The 20,190-nt window shown below is 33.9% G+C and overlaps 3 protein-coding genes across 6 annotated transcripts; 1 reads left to right on the plus strand and 2 right to left on the minus strand.

Moving 5' to 3' along the window:
- Positions 1 to 88: 88 nt before the first annotated feature.
- LOC140060098 (D-aminoacyl-tRNA deacylase 2-like) lies at positions 89 to 1,829 on the minus strand. The gene is made up of 3 exons (XM_072106167.1): positions 1,668 to 1,829; positions 1,006 to 1,075; positions 89 to 550 (listed from the first exon to the last, which is right to left on the minus strand). Exons 1-3 carry the CDS (start codon positions 1,788 to 1,790, stop codon positions 228 to 230), a joined length of 516 nt encoding a protein of 171 aa, XP_071962268.1. The 5' UTR covers positions 1,791 to 1,829; the 3' UTR covers positions 89 to 227.
- A 159-nt stretch (positions 1,830 to 1,988) lies between these two features.
- LOC140061026 (exportin-5-like) lies at positions 1,989 to 16,299 on the plus strand. Of its 3 annotated transcripts, none has more exons than XM_072107427.1 (29): positions 1,989 to 2,131; positions 2,708 to 2,829; positions 3,086 to 3,158; positions 3,256 to 3,393; positions 3,960 to 4,142; positions 4,350 to 4,379; positions 4,716 to 4,901; positions 5,351 to 5,421; positions 5,745 to 5,844; positions 6,939 to 7,157; positions 7,500 to 7,590; positions 8,004 to 8,126; positions 8,615 to 8,772; positions 9,172 to 9,267; positions 9,547 to 9,588; positions 9,871 to 9,960; positions 10,255 to 10,454; positions 10,662 to 10,815; positions 11,056 to 11,171; positions 11,457 to 11,557; positions 11,768 to 11,861; positions 12,193 to 12,328; positions 12,590 to 12,735; positions 13,060 to 13,142; positions 13,482 to 13,636; positions 14,204 to 14,308; positions 14,521 to 14,658; positions 15,106 to 15,276; positions 15,737 to 16,299. In XM_072107427.1, the coding sequence occupies exons 1-29, from the start codon at positions 2,027 to 2,029 to the stop codon at positions 15,872 to 15,874; spliced, it is 3,564 nt and encodes a 1,187-aa protein (XP_071963528.1). In that variant the 5' UTR covers positions 1,989 to 2,026; the 3' UTR covers positions 15,875 to 16,299. The 3 variants fall into 3 exon arrangements, with proteins under 3 accessions (XP_071963528.1, XP_071963529.1, XP_071963530.1); XM_072107428.1 differs by having other exon boundaries at positions 9,874 to 9,960; XM_072107429.1 differs by having other exon boundaries at positions 6,942 to 7,157.
- A 210-nt stretch (positions 16,300 to 16,509) lies between these two features.
- LOC140061027 (uncharacterized) lies at positions 16,510 to 19,708 on the minus strand. Of its 2 annotated transcripts, none has more exons than XM_072107431.1 (3): positions 19,578 to 19,708; positions 18,772 to 18,946; positions 16,510 to 18,515 (listed from the first exon to the last, which is right to left on the minus strand). In XM_072107431.1, the coding sequence occupies exons 2-3, from the start codon at positions 18,862 to 18,864 to the stop codon at positions 16,593 to 16,595; spliced, it is 2,016 nt and encodes a 671-aa protein (XP_071963532.1). In that variant the 5' UTR covers positions 18,865 to 18,946; positions 19,578 to 19,708; the 3' UTR covers positions 16,510 to 16,592. The 2 variants fall into 2 exon arrangements, with proteins under 2 accessions (XP_071963532.1, XP_071963531.1); XM_072107430.1 differs by having other exon boundaries at positions 19,574 to 19,679.
- Between the last annotated feature and the right edge of the window lie 482 nt (positions 19,709 to 20,190).

Raw genomic sequence — 20,190 nt, forward strand, 5'->3', positions numbered from 1 at the left:
AGTTTGGAATTTTGGTAATTTTATTCCGAATTTTAAGATACTGTAATTGTCTTTGTACAAGAAAAATCAGTGAGAAATCAGTCTTCAGAAGTATTGTAAAAATGTATATTTATGTCAATAATAAAAAGAAAACGTCAAAGATATTTCAATGTTTCATTTACAAAGCTTGATTTTTTTGTGGATGTATTTATGTAAACCAATTTCAAAAACTAGTTTGGTAACGTATTTCAAAATTCAAAGTAATGCGTATATGGTCCATTAGTTACAGTAGAAAATACTTGCCGATTTCCATAAGTCCCATTTCTAACCACACAACTAGCTTCGGTATATTTTGTACTCTTCTCCATTAACTCATTACACATTTGTACAAATTCTGTATAAAGTTCACGTCCAATGCCTTTTTCTATGTTACAATGATATTGCATCATTTTACCTTTCACCTTTCCCCCTAAAGTTGCTTGTGGGATTATGAGAACACTTCCCGGCAAATCGAGAATAGAGACATTTTTTTCTTTCGTTTCACTTAGCTTTACATTCATCACCATTAATGCTAAAAGAAAATAAATACAAACTATATATAAATACAACTTGGTTGTCCTGCCATTAAATAGCAATTTTTTGTTTTACAATGCTCGTCTTGACTACATGCAAGCAAAAAGATTTGTCTATGCTTGCTCATATATTTCTAAGGTTGCACTTGCGTTTTACTCTCGCATGCGGCCGGCCGCATCATGAAAATGAAAAGCTACCGTAGAACCTTGGACACCTATTCAGGGGAACACTTTTCCGTGGAACAAGAGGAAACGTAGGTTTTTACTAGGGTAGGTCATCCACTATTCAGAGGGCACTTCATTTGGTACCGAAGATGTCATATAGATGTTCTACTGTTATATTATACTAATTATACTACACCTCTTCAGCACCAGGTTTTCTACACCAAATACATATTGCATTATTGGTTTAAATTTTTGCAATGTTTTTTATGTATTTTTGTTAAAAACTTACCCATCTTTTTGACTGTTTCACTAGTTGCTCCTTTTAAAAAGCAAACATAGACGACACATCCTTCACCAATCTGTTGAAAAAATTGTATCATAGAATTAATTCAAGTTAAGAGTTGCTTGCACCAAAAAAAGTAATTAAAATCAATTGTGTTGATATGTTAGATCTACGGTTGAGCACTAGGGTGCTTTTTGCCTCCTTGACAGATAAAATGTATATGAACTTAGCCCATAAAAAATAGATAAAAAGAAAAAGCAGAGGAAGCAACAAAGAGATGTACATGTTCGAGTATTTAATTTGACCAATAACAAGCAACAACATCTAAAAACTGTGATGTTTATGGTCAAATCATATGTGTTCTGTACTATATGCTTGCTTTGCATCTTCGCACCAGATCATCCTGCCATCTTAATGGTGGTGACCACAGAGGTTGCGCATGCATAGAGTTTTCCAAGTGGAGAATTTTAGTCCAGACCTATTAACAATACACTGCAATACGTTAAAAAAAAAGACTAATTTGGCGCTAGTTCCGTTTCGCACCTGTCGTTTATTTCGACTCAAAATTGGTTAAGTAACTTTATCGCGAGTACCACACCTTAGAAACGCCCTAAATTTTGGTAAACAATTATTTAATTGGACTGGTATTCATTTTGTGCTATACTAACTTCAACCCATTCCGCATCATTTTCATCGGTTGGTGGTTTTATTTGTAGTCTTGCTGATAAACATCTTTGTATTATAATTCTGGAATTTGGCGTTAAATTACTGCTATCACTACTGGATGTCATCGTTGATAAAGATTGGAGGTTATTTTTTCCGCTTCATTGAATACGGTAAAATCCAGAAGGGCGAACACACGTTAAGGCGAGATAATTTTTGTTAATGTACATCACATCTTCGTACTCCTCGAAGTGTCGTACTAGTGTGAGTAAGTGAAAAATTAGGGTGCGATGATCTACCCGCCGCACGGCGGTGCATGTAATGTTTTGATTTAGGCCTAAAATTGGAGAGAAAAACACCAAAAATGTGCGCTTTACATCTGGATAGTACTGTCCAGAAGCTCATACATAGTGTAAACATTACAATGGATCCATCTGCTTCACACCAGCAGCGTACAGAAGCTTATCATGTAAGTTTTGTGTAGGCCTAAACTATTCATATGCCACTCCAGGGTCGGTAGCTAAAAATCCCGCGTATAGGAAGCTGGTTTGAGAGAGATATCACGTATTATTTGTAGGCCTAGAGCGTGTGGGATTTCCCAGTTTGTGTGGTTTTTTTTTATAAATAGGTTTCAACTTATATTATATTTATAATAAGTTGGGTGATTCTCATAAATAAATGCAGATGCAGTATGAGTGTACGTCCTAGGTATAGGCTAGCTAGGCCTAACTAGCTAGGCCTAGCTAGGCTAGGCCTAAATGTTTGTTTTAAAATAAATATAAATGTAGTAGAGAGGCCTAGTACTAGGTAGGTAGGCCTACTAGGCCTAAAAATAGGCCCTACTAGGCCTCCTACCTAGAGCCAGGTTCTGATTGGTCAGATAAATATATTCTTTTGCACATAATAATTTGGCTCTAGAGGGCTAGCCTACTCGCAAATACATTTTCACACATGTTATTAAATTTTTTTAAATAGATATTTGCGAAAATGTATTTAGCTTTGGTTTAATTAACTTTTGACAAATAATATATGGTTTTTCTTTCAGTTTTGTGAGGAATTTAAAGAAAGTTCTCCGTTGTGTGTTGAGTGTGGTATGGTACTTGCCAAGACGGTCTACCCTCCAATCATAAGACATTTTGGACTGCAAATTCTAGAACATTGTGCCAAGTAAGTTGTCCTTTCATGGTCATGTTTTATACCGTTCACAAAATGTTTCAACAAAAATAATAAACACACTGTCTCCATAGTACTTTATGTAATGTTATACAATGAATGTTATACAATGAATGTTATACAATGAATGTTATACAATGAATGTTTATAAGGGGAAGAGAGGGGAGTTATAATACACTACCTACAGTAGATATCGTATAGACAAGGCAGTTAAAGTACCACACCAAAATTTTGATTATTTTTTTTATAGATTTCGATGGTTAGATATGAACCCACAACAGAAGGGAATTTTCAAAGAAGCTACAATTTCTCTCATTCAAACTGTAAGTTTAAAATCTTTTCTTTTTTACCAATTACATTTAAAATATGTCAATTTAACCATACTAGCTGATACTATTGTATGTTTTGTGTTTTTTTTAGGGTGTTAAAGACATTTTATCGGAAGAGATATTCATTAAAGATGGTCTTTCAAGGATCATGGTTGAAATGATAAAGAAGGAATGGCCACAGCGATGGGAAAGCATGCTAACTGAACTTGATCCTCTTGCAAAAAGTGGAGTAAGTACCGTACACTTACCAGAAGATCCAATAAATAATTTTATGCAAATTAAAAAAATACAAATAATTTAATGAATTGAAAGATTAACTGCTGTAAATAAATTTGAATGAAGGAATATTAACCTGTGTCTGGACTGAATTGAGCAAAGGTGTGGACGACACATACCACAATTTCTACTCCCCTAAGGGTCCCTTCGTGTCGAGTGCTGCCAAAAAACGGCACTTGTTCGTCTGTCCACAACGACAGGGGCTAAATGGACCAGTACACCTGTGTAACCCCATAATCTTCTGAAAGATGTACTGGGTTCTTTAAAGCATATAAGCCAGATGTGTACACTGGACCTACGGTTTATAGTCCGAGAAGATTTGTTCTACCACCTGAACAATGCTCGAGGAGTGTCTGTTCTATTTACCTTGGCTCCACCTTGTAGAATAGTCAATATTGTATCTATTCAATGTATACAAAACATTCATTGTTGAACAAAAAATGTTATAAAATAATGTTGTTATAATAATGTATGTGTACATTCCCAAGCCTGAATATGCCATCATTTGTTATTTTTTAGGGAACACAGTGTGAACTGGTGCTTCTAATTTTGTTGCGTTTAGTCGAAGATGTTGTTGCTTTTCAAAATTTCGACCAAAAACGTCGTAAGGACATTGTGACCGGATTAAACCAAAATATGAAGGAATTGTTAGAGTTTATTTATGGAATGCTTAAAGTACACTGGGAGATGTATAAACAAGCTGTAAGTAGTCATATAATTATCTTTCTATATTAGAGCTTCCAACTTTGAAATAGTCTTTGTTAATAGTATTGTATATTTGTGCATTATTTTCTGTAGAGGAACCCTTCAAATCACCTTTCCTGCTGTAGTGCAGCTGTTAAAACTCTCCGTTCACCCTGAAATAAAGTTTAATGAATAATTATACAGTATATATAATTGTTGTTTCAGAAAGCAAATACCAGTGCGAACAGCCCTGAGGTAAGTTGCCATGAAAAAGGAATAGATTGAACTACTGCTGTTTCTAAAATTGTCCATCACTGATTAAAATCATCTTATTTATGCATAGTTTATACCATATATGCAGTAAAACCTTGAAAACTGGGCTTCCTTTTTTCGAAAAGAAGCCTTCCTCTGTGGTTTGAAAAAGTAATCTTGAAAAGAAGCCCATCTCAAAATCAAGCAATGGTCTTCTATTTGAGGTTTTACGGTATTGTGTTAGGCTTAGTGTTTAAAGCATCTTTTAAAAATTAGCAAACTCCTGTTTTCATTCATATCATCCGAATATAGCTCACCACTTAACCTTTAACCTTTCAGATGAAAGTAGCATGCAAGCTCACAAATGCAACTCTAGAAACTATCGCTGCGTTTGCGGAATGGGTCACGCTTCCAATGGTTTTCTTGAACGATGGCTATCTCTCGCAGACTTTGTATGAACTGGTAATGGAAAAGGAGTTGAGAAATAATGCAGCTGAAATTTTAAGTATTATTTTTAATAGGAAGGTGAGTAATAATTAAATTTATTAAATTATTGTGATTTATAATTACAATTATATTTGGTATTTGTAATAATTAAAGGGACCATGACAAAATAATTCTACTGCAGTAATTGTGCAACCACTGCAGCTATTCATATTTTGCACAGCATCACACTTCATTCATTCAAGTCAGAACTTATAAACCGTTAAAGAGTAAAGAAAATTTATTTACTGCAGTATCTTCAGTAGAATAGTTTTGACATGGTCTTGAAAAGGTTACAAAACTGCTTTTCATGATATTTTGGTATTGTGATGGTTAATTGGGCAGCTTTTGTAGATATATTAAAAATTAATTAAAAACATGTTAATAATCCATCAATTTAAATATAATTTTTCAAATATTGAAGGCTATAGGGCAAGTTTTTGGAACATACAGCAATTAATGCAGACAGTTTGAATTCTTTATTTTCTTAGGATCGAGACAAACAGCCTTTAGATTTTATGTTCAGTAAAGCTGCTATGATTGCTATACTAAGTGCAGCCCAGTAAGTGCAACAACTTCTTCATTCTTTTATTACTTGTTGGAAAATTTTTTTAAATAAATAAATATACATAATACCATAATATGCCTATTGATTTAATATCGATTTATGGATTGAAGATTTGAAACGCTTTTAATATAGCATGGATAAACGCCCTCATACAAGCGGATGTATAGAGAGATTATTATTATATTAATTATGATAATATTTTTTACAATAAATCTTGAATGGAAAATATTCAATAAGAATCTATTGTATTTGTACATTTACTTCTAAAAAAATTATTTGACCAACATTTTATTTAAAAAAATGTTTTAATCTTACAGGATGGCAAGTGCAGAGCCAGTTAACGAACAAAATTACATTTTCCTGAAAAAGATTTGTCGATGTGTGACAGGCATGGGGTTTCAGATGACTTCTTTATGGGTAAACAATCTTCATTGAAATTTAAAATGGAATAAATTAAATAACTTTGCTGTTTACATTTGTAAATATCATTTCATTAATTTGTTTCCATTGGAATAGGAGTGTGTCTAAGGACGGACCAACTGTAGTATTTTCCTTCTTAAAATATGAAATTATGTTTAATAAACAGTCAAATAATACAAAGTTAACATACTCTATGTATACTGTAACTTCAATATACTTGAATAACTTTGGTTCATGTTACAATTATTCTACTGTAGTTACTGCAGTAACTGAATTTTCTGTAATAATGCATTGAATGTAAAGGTTTATGGGACAGTCATTGCAATAAACAGTGTGTATTAAAACTTTCTAAATAATTTCATCAGGTTATGAAGTAAAGATAATGTAGTTACTGCATTAACTGAAGTAGAATAATTTTTGACTCTAAATATTTTAACAAAAAGCCATCATATTTTTAATAATTAAATAATACTTTTATTATTATTATATCAATATTTATAATATATTTTTTGAATTTGAATAATACTTTTAATGAGTGCTAGCTTGTTAAGTCTTGCAATTCAATTACAGGTTGCTTACTATGAGATCTTGTTTTAATTTGGACTCAGTTGCTGCTTTTATAATAGGTACAAAAAAATATGAATACTTATAAACTCAGAGTTTTTGGGAAATAAACAACACACAATATATAATGAAATATTCTAGGATGTGAGCAGGGATTATTGTCTGGTTGTTAACATTCATGCAGTAGTTTTCCAGATAAAAAGAAATGTACAAAATATACAATATTAAAAATTATTTTTGTGTTAAAGCCTGAATATCACTTTGACGCAATGCAATGGGGTATTGTGCACTGCAAGTAATTTTGCCAATTACAAAAAGTGATGGATCATCTGAATTGGTGCTTGTGATTGGTCAACTCAATTGCATTGCGCCTACGTCATGTTGCATCAAACTTGCCAAGTAGGACTTCTCTCATGTACTAAATTATAATTTTGGTTTATTTGCAAAACCTCTGAGCTTTATAAGTGATCAGATAATCATTTTTTCAGTGATATTAAATTTTTTTTTTGCGATTCTAATTTGACTAGGAGACGAGTGAAGCTGAAGGGGAGCCCAAAAAACCCGAAAACTTCACGGAGTATCTGAGAGCTCTGATGGCATTCACTAGCCACGCTAGTGTACATCTGAGTCAGATGACTCTGGCCACGTGGTCTTTGTTCTTCCGTACTCCGATCATTGCGGAGGATCCAGGTCTAGTTGAGGTCCTGCCAATTTTTCTGAAGGTCGTTACTGTTCAGGCTCAGAAGGTAGGCAAAAGTCTGCGTCTTGAGCCCCTACAGAGCCCTAAAATTCACCTTAGGGGTAGGGGTTATCTTATATGGGGTCTTAAAGGATGCTAGTAAGCCTATCACCCATCATGTTTTTATTTAGTAAATATTCATTTAATTGAGGAGTTACAGACAGTGTAATAAGTTGCGAGTGTGTATTTGCCAAAAAAAAGTGAAAGTAACCATCCCCTAATAAATAATTAAGACATTATGGATGGATAGTGAAAGTAGGATAGCATATTTGGAGTGGCTTTATGTTTATTATAATTAATTTACAAAATGTATATATTCATGTATAATTGATGTATTTGTTAATACAAGGTGGGAGACCCATCATTGTTGCCATCTCCTAAAGCAGAATACTTCCAAATGGATTTTGATTCAGAGGATGAGTTCATTTCATTTTTTGCAAGTAAGTACTGTATTACAATAGGTCTTGCCAAAACTAAACTTCAAACTTTTGATTTTGATTGGTTGTTATGCATCCACACCACACAAAAGGTGTACTTGTTTAGGGCTAGTTTATCAAAGTATAATGCAATTAATGAGGACCTAACCAGCTCTATTTTAAAACATTTTCTTAGCTCAGCCCCAACCATGGTAAGACATGGTCATGGGTGCTTATACATTTTGTTTCTATTTTTCCACATTTACAATTTTTGCCCCAGCCTACACCTGACCTACTCAACATTTGTATAGTAAACCTGTGTCAGTCCTGTAGAGTGTTGTTCATATGCATAATACTAATGCTCAAAATACTTATCTCCATAAGTGAAAAAGTTAGTTTTAATTGATCAAATCATTATTTTATTGTGTTTACTTCAGCATATCGTTCACTGTTCTTGGAGTTGGTTAGGTATGTTAATGGTCTGCAGCCACTGCTTACGTTCCAAGTTGCGGAGGCATGGCTTAAGCAGACACTGGCTGAACCACTCAGATATGAACCAGGTAGGTCAAACTGAACACATTCTTGAACGTTTACATCATGATTTGAATCACATTCCAAGGATTTTGGTTAAATACTAGGTTAAATCCTAAAATGTTTGTATATACTGTACTGTAAATTTATCTACATTAATGTTCTCTTTAAAACTTGTTTTCCCAAGTCCTACAATTAACACTGTAACAGCCACACCCTCTATTAAATAGGACACAATTGGATCAACACATAATATAGCAACTATACTTTAAACATTTCCTTTAAGCTCTGTCTACACTATCAAACTAGTTTGACAAAAAAAGTGTGATGTGCCCAAATATGGTAGTGATAAGACATTTTGTTGTCACAAAGTTTATATAGCGTAGACAGAGCTTAAGATGGACATACAGACGTAGAATCCCTCTTTTGGAACACCTGTACTCGGGGGGACATTGGATCCCTCTCGAAATATAATACAGCGACTATATCATTATTTTGTTAAATATCTACACTTTAGGGAAAACTGTCATTACTAACAACAGTCCATCGTTGTTACAATGGGATGCGTTAACAACGTTCATGGAGAGTGCTGTTCCACGTACTCTAAGAGGCGTGAATCCTCCGATTCAAGAGGGCGAAGAGCTACTGAAACAAGTTATTATTTATCAGACTACAGTAAGTGGAAAGTTTATTAGATTTAAAAAACTTTTTCTACTGTGAAGAGCCTTGAATCTGTGTCAATTTTGTGGATATAGCTTGCAGGTGCCTTAAACACTCAGCCATGACAATTTGGTACCATTCAAAATAATTGAACTTAAGCTCTGTCTACACCATCAAACTTTTTGTGACCAAAAAAATGTGATGTGAACACGATGATGTCATATCACTACCATATTTGGGCATATAACACTTGTTTTGTTTATCAAACTAGTTTGATAGTGTAGACAGAGCTTAACAATTTCTATTCAAATGCTCACATCACACTTTTTTTGTTAAACTAGTTTGATAGTGTAGACAGAGCTTAACAATTTCTATTCAAATGCTCATATACACTCATTTTAATTCTTCTTATAGGATCCAATGATAGCATCGTGTGTCCTAAGCTGTGTGTCTACTCTGTTCCCAACCATAAGATATTCTCCACATTTTCTTGGACCTATTCTTGACAAGGTAAGTTGGAGAACTTGATTCAAGTTTTTAAAGACACTTTCCATGCAATTTTTGTGTTTTGTAAAAAGGATACACATATATATATTACTTTAAAAACACTAAACCAGGTCATTCCTTTGTACGTTTTATGGTTAATTATATGATAGATAGAGAAAAACAATGGACTACCTACGTAGTTTATGTCGAATGCCCTCTTGTCGACGGGGCTTAGGCCTAGTCTTTTTATGCTTAGTTTTGTAGAGTATGATTTGACATAACAATGTTACATTTTTCTTACAGTTATTTGCAGGAGTAACTTTCTCTGTACCCGGCCAGTCTAAGGTATGTTTGTGAAAAACCTAGTTTTATTTAATCAAAAAATCATGTGACAAACCTAGGTCTTGATAAATCATATAACCTTTGACATATCTGGTTGAATGATTTTTAAGGAAACTGAATATTAAAAAAAAGCCTTCAAAACAAACAAATTTACCAAAACAAAATGAACTGTGTGATAAACAGGTTATGGTTTTACTAACCTTTCTGTTAATAATATACAATTTCACCTTTGACCTATCTATATATTTAATAATAATTTTGATATGCTGCATATTTTTCTCTCAGAAGACTAGAACACGTTCAGTCCAGAATGTACGGAGGCATGCTTGTTCTGCGTTGATAAAGATGTGTCGCGATAATCCTGAGCTCGTCATGGTAAGATGAATCAGGTTTAACTTACGAGTATGCTGTTTACAGGATGAACTCTGACCCTTGGCACTAAAAGAACCATTTGCAGTACATACTATTAATGACTTCTTACACCTAGTTATTAGGAATCGAACACTATGGATGTATGGAAGGCAAAAAGTGACCAACTTTACTTTATAAACCAATATGAATAAACTAAAAGAAAAAATGAAAAAATACATTACACAGTTCAAAGCCTCTTGTGCAGAAATTTAAGAACTATGCATTATAATATGTTTTGTGTGATTTTTTAAACTTTAGCCTGAATTTAACAAGATATATACTGCCACGAAAAGGTTGAGTGCTGACCCGAACCAGTTGACCCAACTTGAGAAAGTCGCCCTCTATGAGGCTTTGATACTTCTTAGCAACCAGTTCAACGATTACAGAAAGCAGAGAGATTTCCTCGCAACCATCTTAGAACCAGTTGCTACTGTATGGAATTCTCAAGAAGTTACATTGTAAGGACAATTACATTTGTTGTATTTGCTTAAGAACTTTCGTAGTCAGCATATAGATTCGTTGACTACTTTTTGTATTCGAATAGTAAATTTTAAATGGATTGTGCTCAGCAGAAAATCATTCAAATAGAAAACACATAATACCATATTAGATATCATCTTCTAAAACCACATGCATTTAATTTGATGGTTATTATTATTTTTTAGGGGAATTTCAACTCCAGAAAATTTCGTTGAATTTGTAGGCCTCACTAAATATGACGAACAGGACCCAAAGGGAGTGAACAGGGCCAACATCATTGGGTCTGTGCAGACAATTGTTGCAGTAACTAAACGATGCACCTGGCCTGAAAATGAAGAGGTACTGTATATTGTAATTTAAAGCAATACATTAACACAAGAAAATGATGATATTGTTATGTTTAAATAAAGTTTGCAGAACACCACATTATTTATGAATTTTTGAGTTTCTCAATCAATATACTGCGATTGTCGAGTGGAGTGCATACCCTTGTTATATGCATAAGTGGTATTTAGACTTACAGAACCTATTTTTACTTGTTGTTTTTTTTTTTTTTCAAATATTTTGTTTTTTTTGTAGGAGGCCATGGCGGGAGGTTTTATCCAGGGTACGATGGAGAATGGGAAACCAATCTATAGAAGCGCTTGTGCTCCTCTCATTGCACAACTGCTAAACAATGTTTTAATTTTAACAAGGTAAATTTTAAATTTATTATTAGCTTTCTGGTTTTCGTGGTTCAAATTCCACCATGTCAGAATTTTTTCTCATGACAAAATCAACTAATAATTGCTTCCAAATATTTGATTTCACTCGTGGAGAGCAAACTGTGCCTAGGTTGTCTTAGGCTATTGTTTTGCAGACAAACAATGATCTTACAGGCAATGAAGCATAATGGGAGGTTAAATGAATAGCTGCTACACAGCAACAAGACGGTGCCTTACAGAATGTTGTGTTATTAATGTGCATTTGTATATATTTAGGACAATGAATGCAATATGGTCAAGGGATGTACAGTCCAAGGTAGACCCAGCCTTTAAACAAGCCTATGAGATGATGGAATGTGACCGGCTAGCACTACTTGGTAATCTATTTATAGACTTTATTTTTCAGCATTTTGTTTTTGCGTTTCTACCATGATCGTAATTATTTATATAGTCGATTATTAATGGTTCTCATCTTGTTGAAATCACTTCCCATTGAGGAGTCCACCCTCTAGCCAATCTTATAAACTCTTTGGCTAACACCAAGCTACAGCTACAGTTGAATTCTATTGGTTTATTTCTACTTTCAGGTTCATTTTCAATGATAAGCTCTTGTGATTCACAAACACTAAAAACATTACCTGATAAGCTACAGAGCTTTCTAACTATGCTTCATGACCTCTGGTAAGTAAAGGCTAAAGTGTCTAGGAACTAAAGACTATATTTATAATAGAGTACACTGAGTTGGGAAATGTTTCAAGGTCAAGGTTTAAATCTTTTACTTAGTATTTGTCATTGAACAATGCATTTTATGAGCCTTCGATCTTCCCCCTTCAGGAAAAAAGTGGTTACTTGGGGCATTATCAGTTTTTTCCTCATATTTTATTTTTATTTTATTTTATTCATACTCATTCAACAGCGGGAAACCCGCCCCTATCAAACCATAATCTTACTATTTTATGCAAATGATGTACTAAATAAAATAATAGTATGTTTTGTTTTTATTATTTTCTAGTTATCACACATTAGCTGGCGCCAGTACTTGCCTTGGTTATGAATTTTATGCAACACCAAACCTTGCAAAACAACTCCTGTCAACTACATTCACAAGCCTTCATCTATTACCTAACCACAAGCTTAGGCCAATCATTCATATCCTTTGTATAGATTTTCACAATTTAACACTACCCAACTTCCCACAGACTGGCCGCGCACAGGGGACTGCGCTTGGCTTAGAACTCCTAAGGGGCCCTCCAATGCTAGGCAATTGGACTGAGGCTGCTCATGCTCTCAGGTCCCTTTAAGCTATGGGGCCAGTGAATGCTCGTAGCCATTTTATCACTGATTATTGTTGTTATATTTTTAAAAATTAATCTACCACAAAAATATTATATTTTCTTAACAATTATTTACGTGTTTTTCTGAAATTGTTTGTCCTTTATTGCCCGCTGGAATTCTATTTCTCTCTCTTGATTCCGATCTTTAGAGGGTTTTGCGAATATATGCTGATACGACTTGGTCAGTGTTGGGAAGAAGTGCATGAGAAGACTGCTACTAAGTTTGTATTTTAAAAATTTGTTTTAATATTATAGTTTACTATCTGTTTTGAACAATACTATAAAATAAATAAACTAATACTAAAAATCAAATGGAGGTCATTGAAATTTTAGGAATAAAAGTTTCATTATTTTAGAAATGAACATTTGGTTAATTATTATTTAGCCAAATGCAATGTAAATGTATATATAGTGTTAGGAAATATTAATGCTTGCTCTTGTCTAGTTGAAAATTAGTTAAAATCACTGGTTTATATCATTGAATTAAACTCACTATTCAAGATAGTTACTAAAAACTAAAGTTAATTTCATATTAATTATTTCAGTTCTGATAGTGATGAACCAGAGAAGGAGGTTTTAGAGGATCAAGTTGTGAAACATGTAACCAAAGATTATCTTGACTTCTTGCGTACGTTTGACACAATATAATTATTTAATTTTCTTTAAAACACTTTTTCTGAATTAAATGGTTGATATGAACCAAACCGATTCAAGTTGGTGTCTATTTTACTGTCCTGTTTTTGTACCATTGCACAAACATTGGTTTGGAACCAATGGTGCTTGTGCAATGGTACAAACCAAAATCTCATTTGTTCTTTAGCTCATTATCATGCACAAAAAGATAAACTTTTGTTCTTATTAAATAAATTCTGTCAACAAAATGTATTTATACCATTTGTCTATTATTTGTTTCAACAAAAAAGTAATAATTTTCCAGTTAACTTTTGTTCTTGTTTTGTATATACAGGAAATGTGTTTCGAATACGAGATCAAGCTTTAAAGAAAAATAGTGGTAATGATGAGATGGAAACAGAAGCGAAACCAGAAAAGTTAGAACCTGGTGAAAAGACTTCAGAATTTTTTTCACTTAGTGACCTAGGAAAAGCCATAGTTAAAACTGAGGTATTTCAGATTGTAAAATATTAATGTAGTTATAATTGTACTTAAGCTAATCTTGAAATTCAGATTACGCCCACTGCAGACCCATAAATGATCCCCTACTCTTTTTACCACTACAGCCTACCCCTAATTACGGGACACTCCTATTAAGAGGGTGCTTTTCCATAAAATGCAGACCCATAAATGATCCCTACTCTTTTTACCACTACAGCCTACCCCTAATTACGGGACACTCCTATTATCGGGGTGCTTTTCCATAAAATGAACTAGAAGAAATGTATGTTCTACCCAGTGGCGTAACATAGAGACCTATGGCCCCTGGTTTAGGAACCCTAACTGGCCCTCCAACGCTGGAGCTATTGGCCGTTTAAATGACTGTTTTTTCCTCCGCTCATATGCTCCGGGGCCCCTGGGTTTAGCCAGTGATCACTCATAGCTGTTATGCCACTGGTTTTACCACTACAGTCAATCCTATTTAGGATACACCCCTACTTTATTTGGTCCTGAAAATGTCCCCTTAATTTTTTACTGTATTATTTTCACAATTCTGAATATTTCTTGTATTAACAGGACCTGATGCAGAACATTACATTGTTTGTATATTCCGCTTTGTCATTTGATGATTCTAATGTCTACTTCAAGGCTATAGGCGTCGCCCACCTTCTGCTGCAAGAGGTAAGATATTAAAATACTGGGAAAGACATATCAATAAAAAATACTGATGACGCATCTAAAAAGATAATCCGGTTTCGGTATTATCACTAAGCTGTCACTACTGGTGCAATCTGGATAGTTGACTCAAACCGCAAACTAACTATTGTTATTCGCCATGCAAACCTTTAAACAATCTTTAAATGATTTATTGAATAATTTTTTACTTTACACAGTTACCGAATTGTAACCTATTACCTGAGGCTGTGAACCACTTGTTTGTTGCTGTATTACGCCCTTTGCAAGTGCACGGACACCACGATTCTCACGTTTCAACCATTCTAAACAACGCAATCTACCATTATGACGTATTTGTAAGCCTTTTATTTTATATTAGCATATTCATTTTATAATAGCAATAATATACAAATAATATTGAATGCTTATAAGTGAATCCTAGTTCTGGTGGTGGAAGTCTTTTTGGATAAGGACTACAAACCATAGATCCATTGTACAGTGATAACCTGTCTACTTTAAAGAACCCAGGTCATCATTCAAGACAAGTAAAGAGTTACCCCGGTGAACTGGTTAACAAAATAGCCCCTGTATCAGGGGGATTATCACCTACTGTATCAGATATTAAGACAGTGAATATTTTGCTTTTTTGTAATCATTGATCACATGTGCCTAAAGAATAAAATAATATGTGGATATACAGAACAGAGTATGCTCAGATACCCTATAGTTAAACTCTCAGCGCTTAGTTTTCTTTGATGACATGTATATATCACCACTTTGTGCAATTATTTCTGTATTTGCAGAGGCCAAAATACCCAAAGATTATTGATGTGCTCTTGCACGTGCCAGGCTGCGATGCTGAAGCGGTGCAGGCCTACGACAGCAAGGTGCTCACCACATGGTCTATAGGCAAACCAATACCAGATAAAAAGAAAAAAGATCACTTTAAGAAACTTGTTCAACCTCTTATTAGGGTAAGTCTATTTTATTGTAATGGGTATACGATGCTTGAAACAGACGTTTAAGACCTAAAGCTTTGCCTACACTATCAAACTTTCATGTGACAAAAAAATGTGATGTGCCCATTTATGGACATGATGATGTCATATCACTACAATATTTGGGAATATCACACAATTTTGTATTTTGTAAAACTAGTTTGATAGTGTAGACAGAGCTTAAAAATATTCCTAGCCCTACTAAATTCCACTCAAATTAAGCGGAATTAATTGTTTTCACTGCTCCTAACTTTATATTTTGTTCTTTGTTTAACATGTATGTGTTCTAAATTGTTAAACATTAGGTACATGCAAAGTGGCTCCTAGTCATAGTAGTCTTGGTAAAAGTTTTTTCTCAAAATCTGAAAGTGTAATTTAACAGGTATTTTTACTATTTTGAAGAAAAAATCATTTAAATATGCAATTATGATTTTAGGTAGTTGTCAGTAATAAATACAAAAAGGAGGTCATGTTTGGAAAGATGCCTCGTCTCTACCGCCCTCCTAAGCCTAAAGCACCCACAGTTGACGAAACCAGTCAAGAGTATGGATTGATACAGCTATTTAAGGACTGAGTGACCTCTACATTTTTAGGCAGATGTTTTAATTGATCTTTACATTGGCGTAACCATAATAAGTTGGTCAAGAAACAGGGGATGTATAGCCACAAAATAAAGCGACCTTTGACATGATTGGCCATGCTTAGGAAAATATTTCATTGAACTTTATATTGGCGTAAAAACATAGTAAAGTCAAGGATTAGGTGACATATACAAGCGACCTTTGACATGATTGATCATGTTTAGGCAAATATTTCGCTGAGCTTTACACTGGTGAACTATGTTCATTAAAATAAACAGCCACTCAAATCATGATTATAGGTTCGATTCATTTGTATAATCATGACCTTTGACATGACCTGAAAATAAAAGAGATATCATCGTAACCATAACAGGTACTAAAGTCTGAAGTAAAATAAACAAAAAAGTTTCGTGCAAAATATCTTTAATCAATTCAACAAGAATTTAGGAACAAGAACAATAAGTTGGATATTTTTAAATTATTTTTGTTTGTGTATAAACTTTAAAACTGTTTTAAACCAGAAATGTAATGTTTTGTTTATAACATGTTAAAATATAACAATATGTGAATCGTCTGCTAAATTCTAACTTGTCTCATCAAAGACTTCCTTATGGAAATAAAACACTAGCTACTTGGTTTCATAAATGTTGTATTCATTTTGTCGGTATAATTCTTTGTAATCAAATGATGCTATCAGACTATACATACAACCTATGTTATTAAGTGTTTACATACATTTTGTTTTATATGTTCATTGCACAAAACAGACGTCGAATACGGGAAACACTGGGTTAGTGCCTTCGTCAGGTCTGGATCTTGATTGCTTCCAATTTTAAAATCCAAACTCTGTATATCTTCTTGATCTTCCATTAATATTCCGCTGAGATGGGAAAACAGAGTGTGGAAAGTTGCATAGTCAAAATCCCAATGCAAAAACATAGGTCCCAATACTAAACTATGTTCACCAGTTACAGAAGTGTAATTCTTATACACAGTAGCTGTTACGTAACTTGGCCCAATATCAAATGGCCTATCGACCACTACAATGTCAAATCCATAATCTGTTTTTACGCTAAATTTCTGTTTAAAATTAACCAACTGTGTGTCACTGTGTAGTATTACAATCGGATGTTTCCTTTTTCTCTGAATGATCCCTTGCACTAATTCTTCATTTTCCAGCATTATCAAAACCTTCATTGGAACTACTTTATTCTTCCGCACCATGTTATATTCTTTTATAATATTGTAAACTTGTGGGAAATTTCTTGGTGTAGCTATTTCATTCTGTTCTGCCATACCTTGGTAACTTTGTATTGGTGTTTGAATGTCATTCCGTTCTGCCATACTTTGGTAACTTCGTTTTGGTGTTTCAATTTCAATGTGTTCTGCCATACATTGATAACTTCGGTTTGGTGTTTTAATTTCATTCTGTTCCACTACATCTTGGTAACTGCGTGTTGGTGTATCAATTTCATTTTGTTCCACTACATCTTGATAACTTCGTGTTGGTGTTTCAATTTCATTTTGTTCCACTACATCTTGATAACTTCGTGTTGGTGTTTCAATTTTATTCTGTTCTGCCAGACCTTGATAACTTCGTGTTGGTGTTTCAATTTCATTTTGTTCCACTACATCTTGATAACTTCGTGTTGGTGTTTCAATTTTATTCTGTTCTGCCAGACCTTGATAACTTCGTGTTGTTGTTTCAATTTCATTTTGTTCTGCCATATCTTGGTAACTTCGTGTTGGTGTTTCAATTTCATTGTGTTCCACTACATCTTGATAACTTCGTTTTAGTGTATCAATTTCATTGTGTTCCACTACATCTTGATAACTTCGTTTTAGTGTATCAATTTCATTGTGTTCCACTACATCTTGATAACTTCGTTTTAGTGTATCAATTTCATTGTGTTCCACTACATCTTGATAACTTCGTTTTGGTGCTTTACTTACTACGATTTGACCGTTTTGTTCGGTTTGTACGTATGATATACCTATATCTTGATCAATGTGTTCCAGTGTTTCAATTTCTACCGTTTCTAAACTTTTTGGTTGTTTTGTTTCTACGTTTTTCGAATTACCATGAGCAATGCGGTTATTACTATAAAATCCGCGATATTCTATGAGGGCTACATCTGTTAGTTTGTTGTTTTCGTACAACGTCGTTACACGTTTTCTATAGTTCGTGTCAGGGGCTTTGAGATGTGTGTAGTATCTTCTCATTTTGATAACTTTCTCTGGTTGCGGTACTAAAGGATGCCACAGTGACACTTTCTTGATTCTGCTTTCAATACAATAAAGATTGTCCTTCAAATAAACAGAACTTAGTTTGCCATTTGAGTTCACAATGAAATAATTTGTAACTGCTTTTTCCCTTTTAGAGTCCCAAACTCCACAGTCATCTGGGAAAAATTGTCGTTGACAGAAGTGTTTCTTTCCTGCATTGCATGTGTTATCTACAAGGTAAACACTGTTCTTGGGGCCACATGGGATGTGAAGATGAATGAACAAGTCTTTTGATGTTAAATGTTTATACGTTTCTGTAACGGGCAAAAATGATCCTGTCGTGTGTATCTTTGATAAACAAGACATAGATGTCATCACTTCCGACTGTTCTCCCGATAGCGACACCATCTGCAAATAAAAATATCAAATTTCTGTATGGTGGAAAAACAAAAAAGTTAATTGTGTGCTAATAATGTTGCCACAATAGTTAATGGTAAAAGAATGGTCCATACTTTTCAAGTAACAGTTATAGATGGAAAACTACCCCCTGGAAATTTACCACCCAAACAACTACTCCCCTTGGACAACTAGCCAATGAAATATTTCCAATAATCCAGGAGGTGGTAAATACTATAGAAAAGTATGCAAGTTTCGTGTATAATACCTCAGGAAGCGATGTTTGGTGACTTTCAAGAGACTGCCACGCCATTTGGGAATCATGTTTTGGATCATTCATAGTTGCTCTGCTGACTGCCATTACCTCTTCGTCCTCTACGAAAATTAACAAATTCTCTACAGCAATATTATTTAGCCAAAGTCCACATCACTGAGATGTCAATCTATTAAATTAACAAATAACAGTAAGGTTACTAAAAATAATGAAATAAACTGTCCCACTCTTGCTCATATGATTTAATCATAAAAGAGGTATTGTCTGAGTTGTAGACTAGGTAAACCTCCTATCCCCAGGAGAAACATTCAATTTGACACCTGACCTACCAATAGACCTTAATTTAAATTTTCTCCTGTATTGCTAATAGCTGCATTGCATAGTAATAACAACATTAACAACAAGATTAAAATGATGTAAAACACTTCTGTAGGTTAGAGACAGTTTAATATTCGTAATAAAGAAAAACATTTTGGCACACATGGCGTGTCATACCTGTACTTGAATTGAAAATATTTTGCTGACCTCTTTAGAAATGAAATTTATTTATAATTCAGATGAGTTAAAATAACCCGTTTTTAATTATGAAATGGATGACCCGGGCATTTGGCAGGAGTGTTTCATACCAATATGGGTTCTTATACTGATTGTGTTATACTAAGTTAGTCCCTAAAACTATTATTATTCCCTAATTAAACTAGAATCATAATGGAAGACGTAGGCTACGTGGTCTAAAGCTAAAGAATATCATTTTACAATATAAAAGAATAAATATTATATACGGTACAGTACTTACGTACATAAAAAGTCCGTTTTCTTCAGTATCACGAAAATGAACAGAGTGAAGGCAACATGGATAATTCGAAACCAATTAAGCAAAATTATGCCAATAATGAAGACAATGAAACAGTGTTCAGACAATGTACTGCGATACAATGAACACAATGAACGATTTCCGATGTCGACACAATGGTCACGTTTGTATGGAGCGCCAAGTGTGCCATCGTGGTGTGTTTTAATAGTTATTTAATGACGACTCAGGTTTTTTCATTTAATAATTTTACAATAATGTAATCATTTTAAAATAAAAAAGACAAAAGATTATTTATAATGAATGACGTCGGTGATGAAAATGAAAATTCCATAAAGCCATTGTATTTATGGTCTAATGGTTAACGGTTTGCATATCAAGCAGAAGGTTACGGATTCGAATCTCACCGGTTTGGGCGGCTTTTTCTCATTCTCAGATAATTATTTCCTATTTATCGCTATTAACGCCAATAACCTTTGTGGATAATTGTGGACGCTACCCTACAAAGAAAGTACCGTACTACTACTACTACTTTACAACATTTTATTTTCCGATTATAGGCACACGGTAAGTACAGACTTAAATATATATACGAATTGAAA

Source organism: Antedon mediterranea, chromosome 10, assembly GCF_964355755.1.
Source record: "Antedon mediterranea chromosome 10, ecAntMedi1.1, whole genome shotgun sequence".
Taxonomy (NCBI): domain Eukaryota; kingdom Metazoa; phylum Echinodermata; class Crinoidea; order Comatulida; family Antedonidae; genus Antedon; species Antedon mediterranea.

Coding starts and splice junctions, on each gene's coding strand:
- LOC140061027 (XM_072107431.1), bottom strand. CDS start 18,864: ATGGCAGTCAGCAGAGCAACTATGAATGATCCAAAACATGATTCCCAA. Junction 18,516..18,771: donor ACCAAACATCGCTTCCTGAG/GTATTATACACG, acceptor TTTTATTTGCAG/ATGGTGTCGCTATCGGGAGA.
- LOC140061026 (XM_072107427.1), top strand. CDS start 2,027: ATGTGCGCTTTACATCTGGATAGTACTGTCCAGAAGCTCATACATAGT. Junction 7,591..8,003: donor GTTCATTTCATTTTTTGCAA/GTAAGTACTGTA, acceptor TGTTTACTTCAG/CATATCGTTCACTGTTCTTG. Junction 13,637..14,203: donor AAGCCATAGTTAAAACTGAG/GTATTTCAGATT, acceptor TTGTATTAACAG/GACCTGATGCAGAACATTAC.
- LOC140060098 (XM_072106167.1), bottom strand. CDS start 1,790: ATGACATCCAGTAGTGATAGCAGTAATTTAACGCCAAATTCCAGAATT. Junction 1,076..1,667: donor ATGATGCGGAATGGGTTGAA/GTTAGTATAGCA, acceptor TTTTTTCAACAG/ATTGGTGAAGGATGTGTCGT. Junction 551..1,005: donor TGAAACAGTCAAAAAGATGG/GTAAGTTTTTAA, acceptor ATTTTCTTTTAG/CATTAATGGTGATGAATGTA.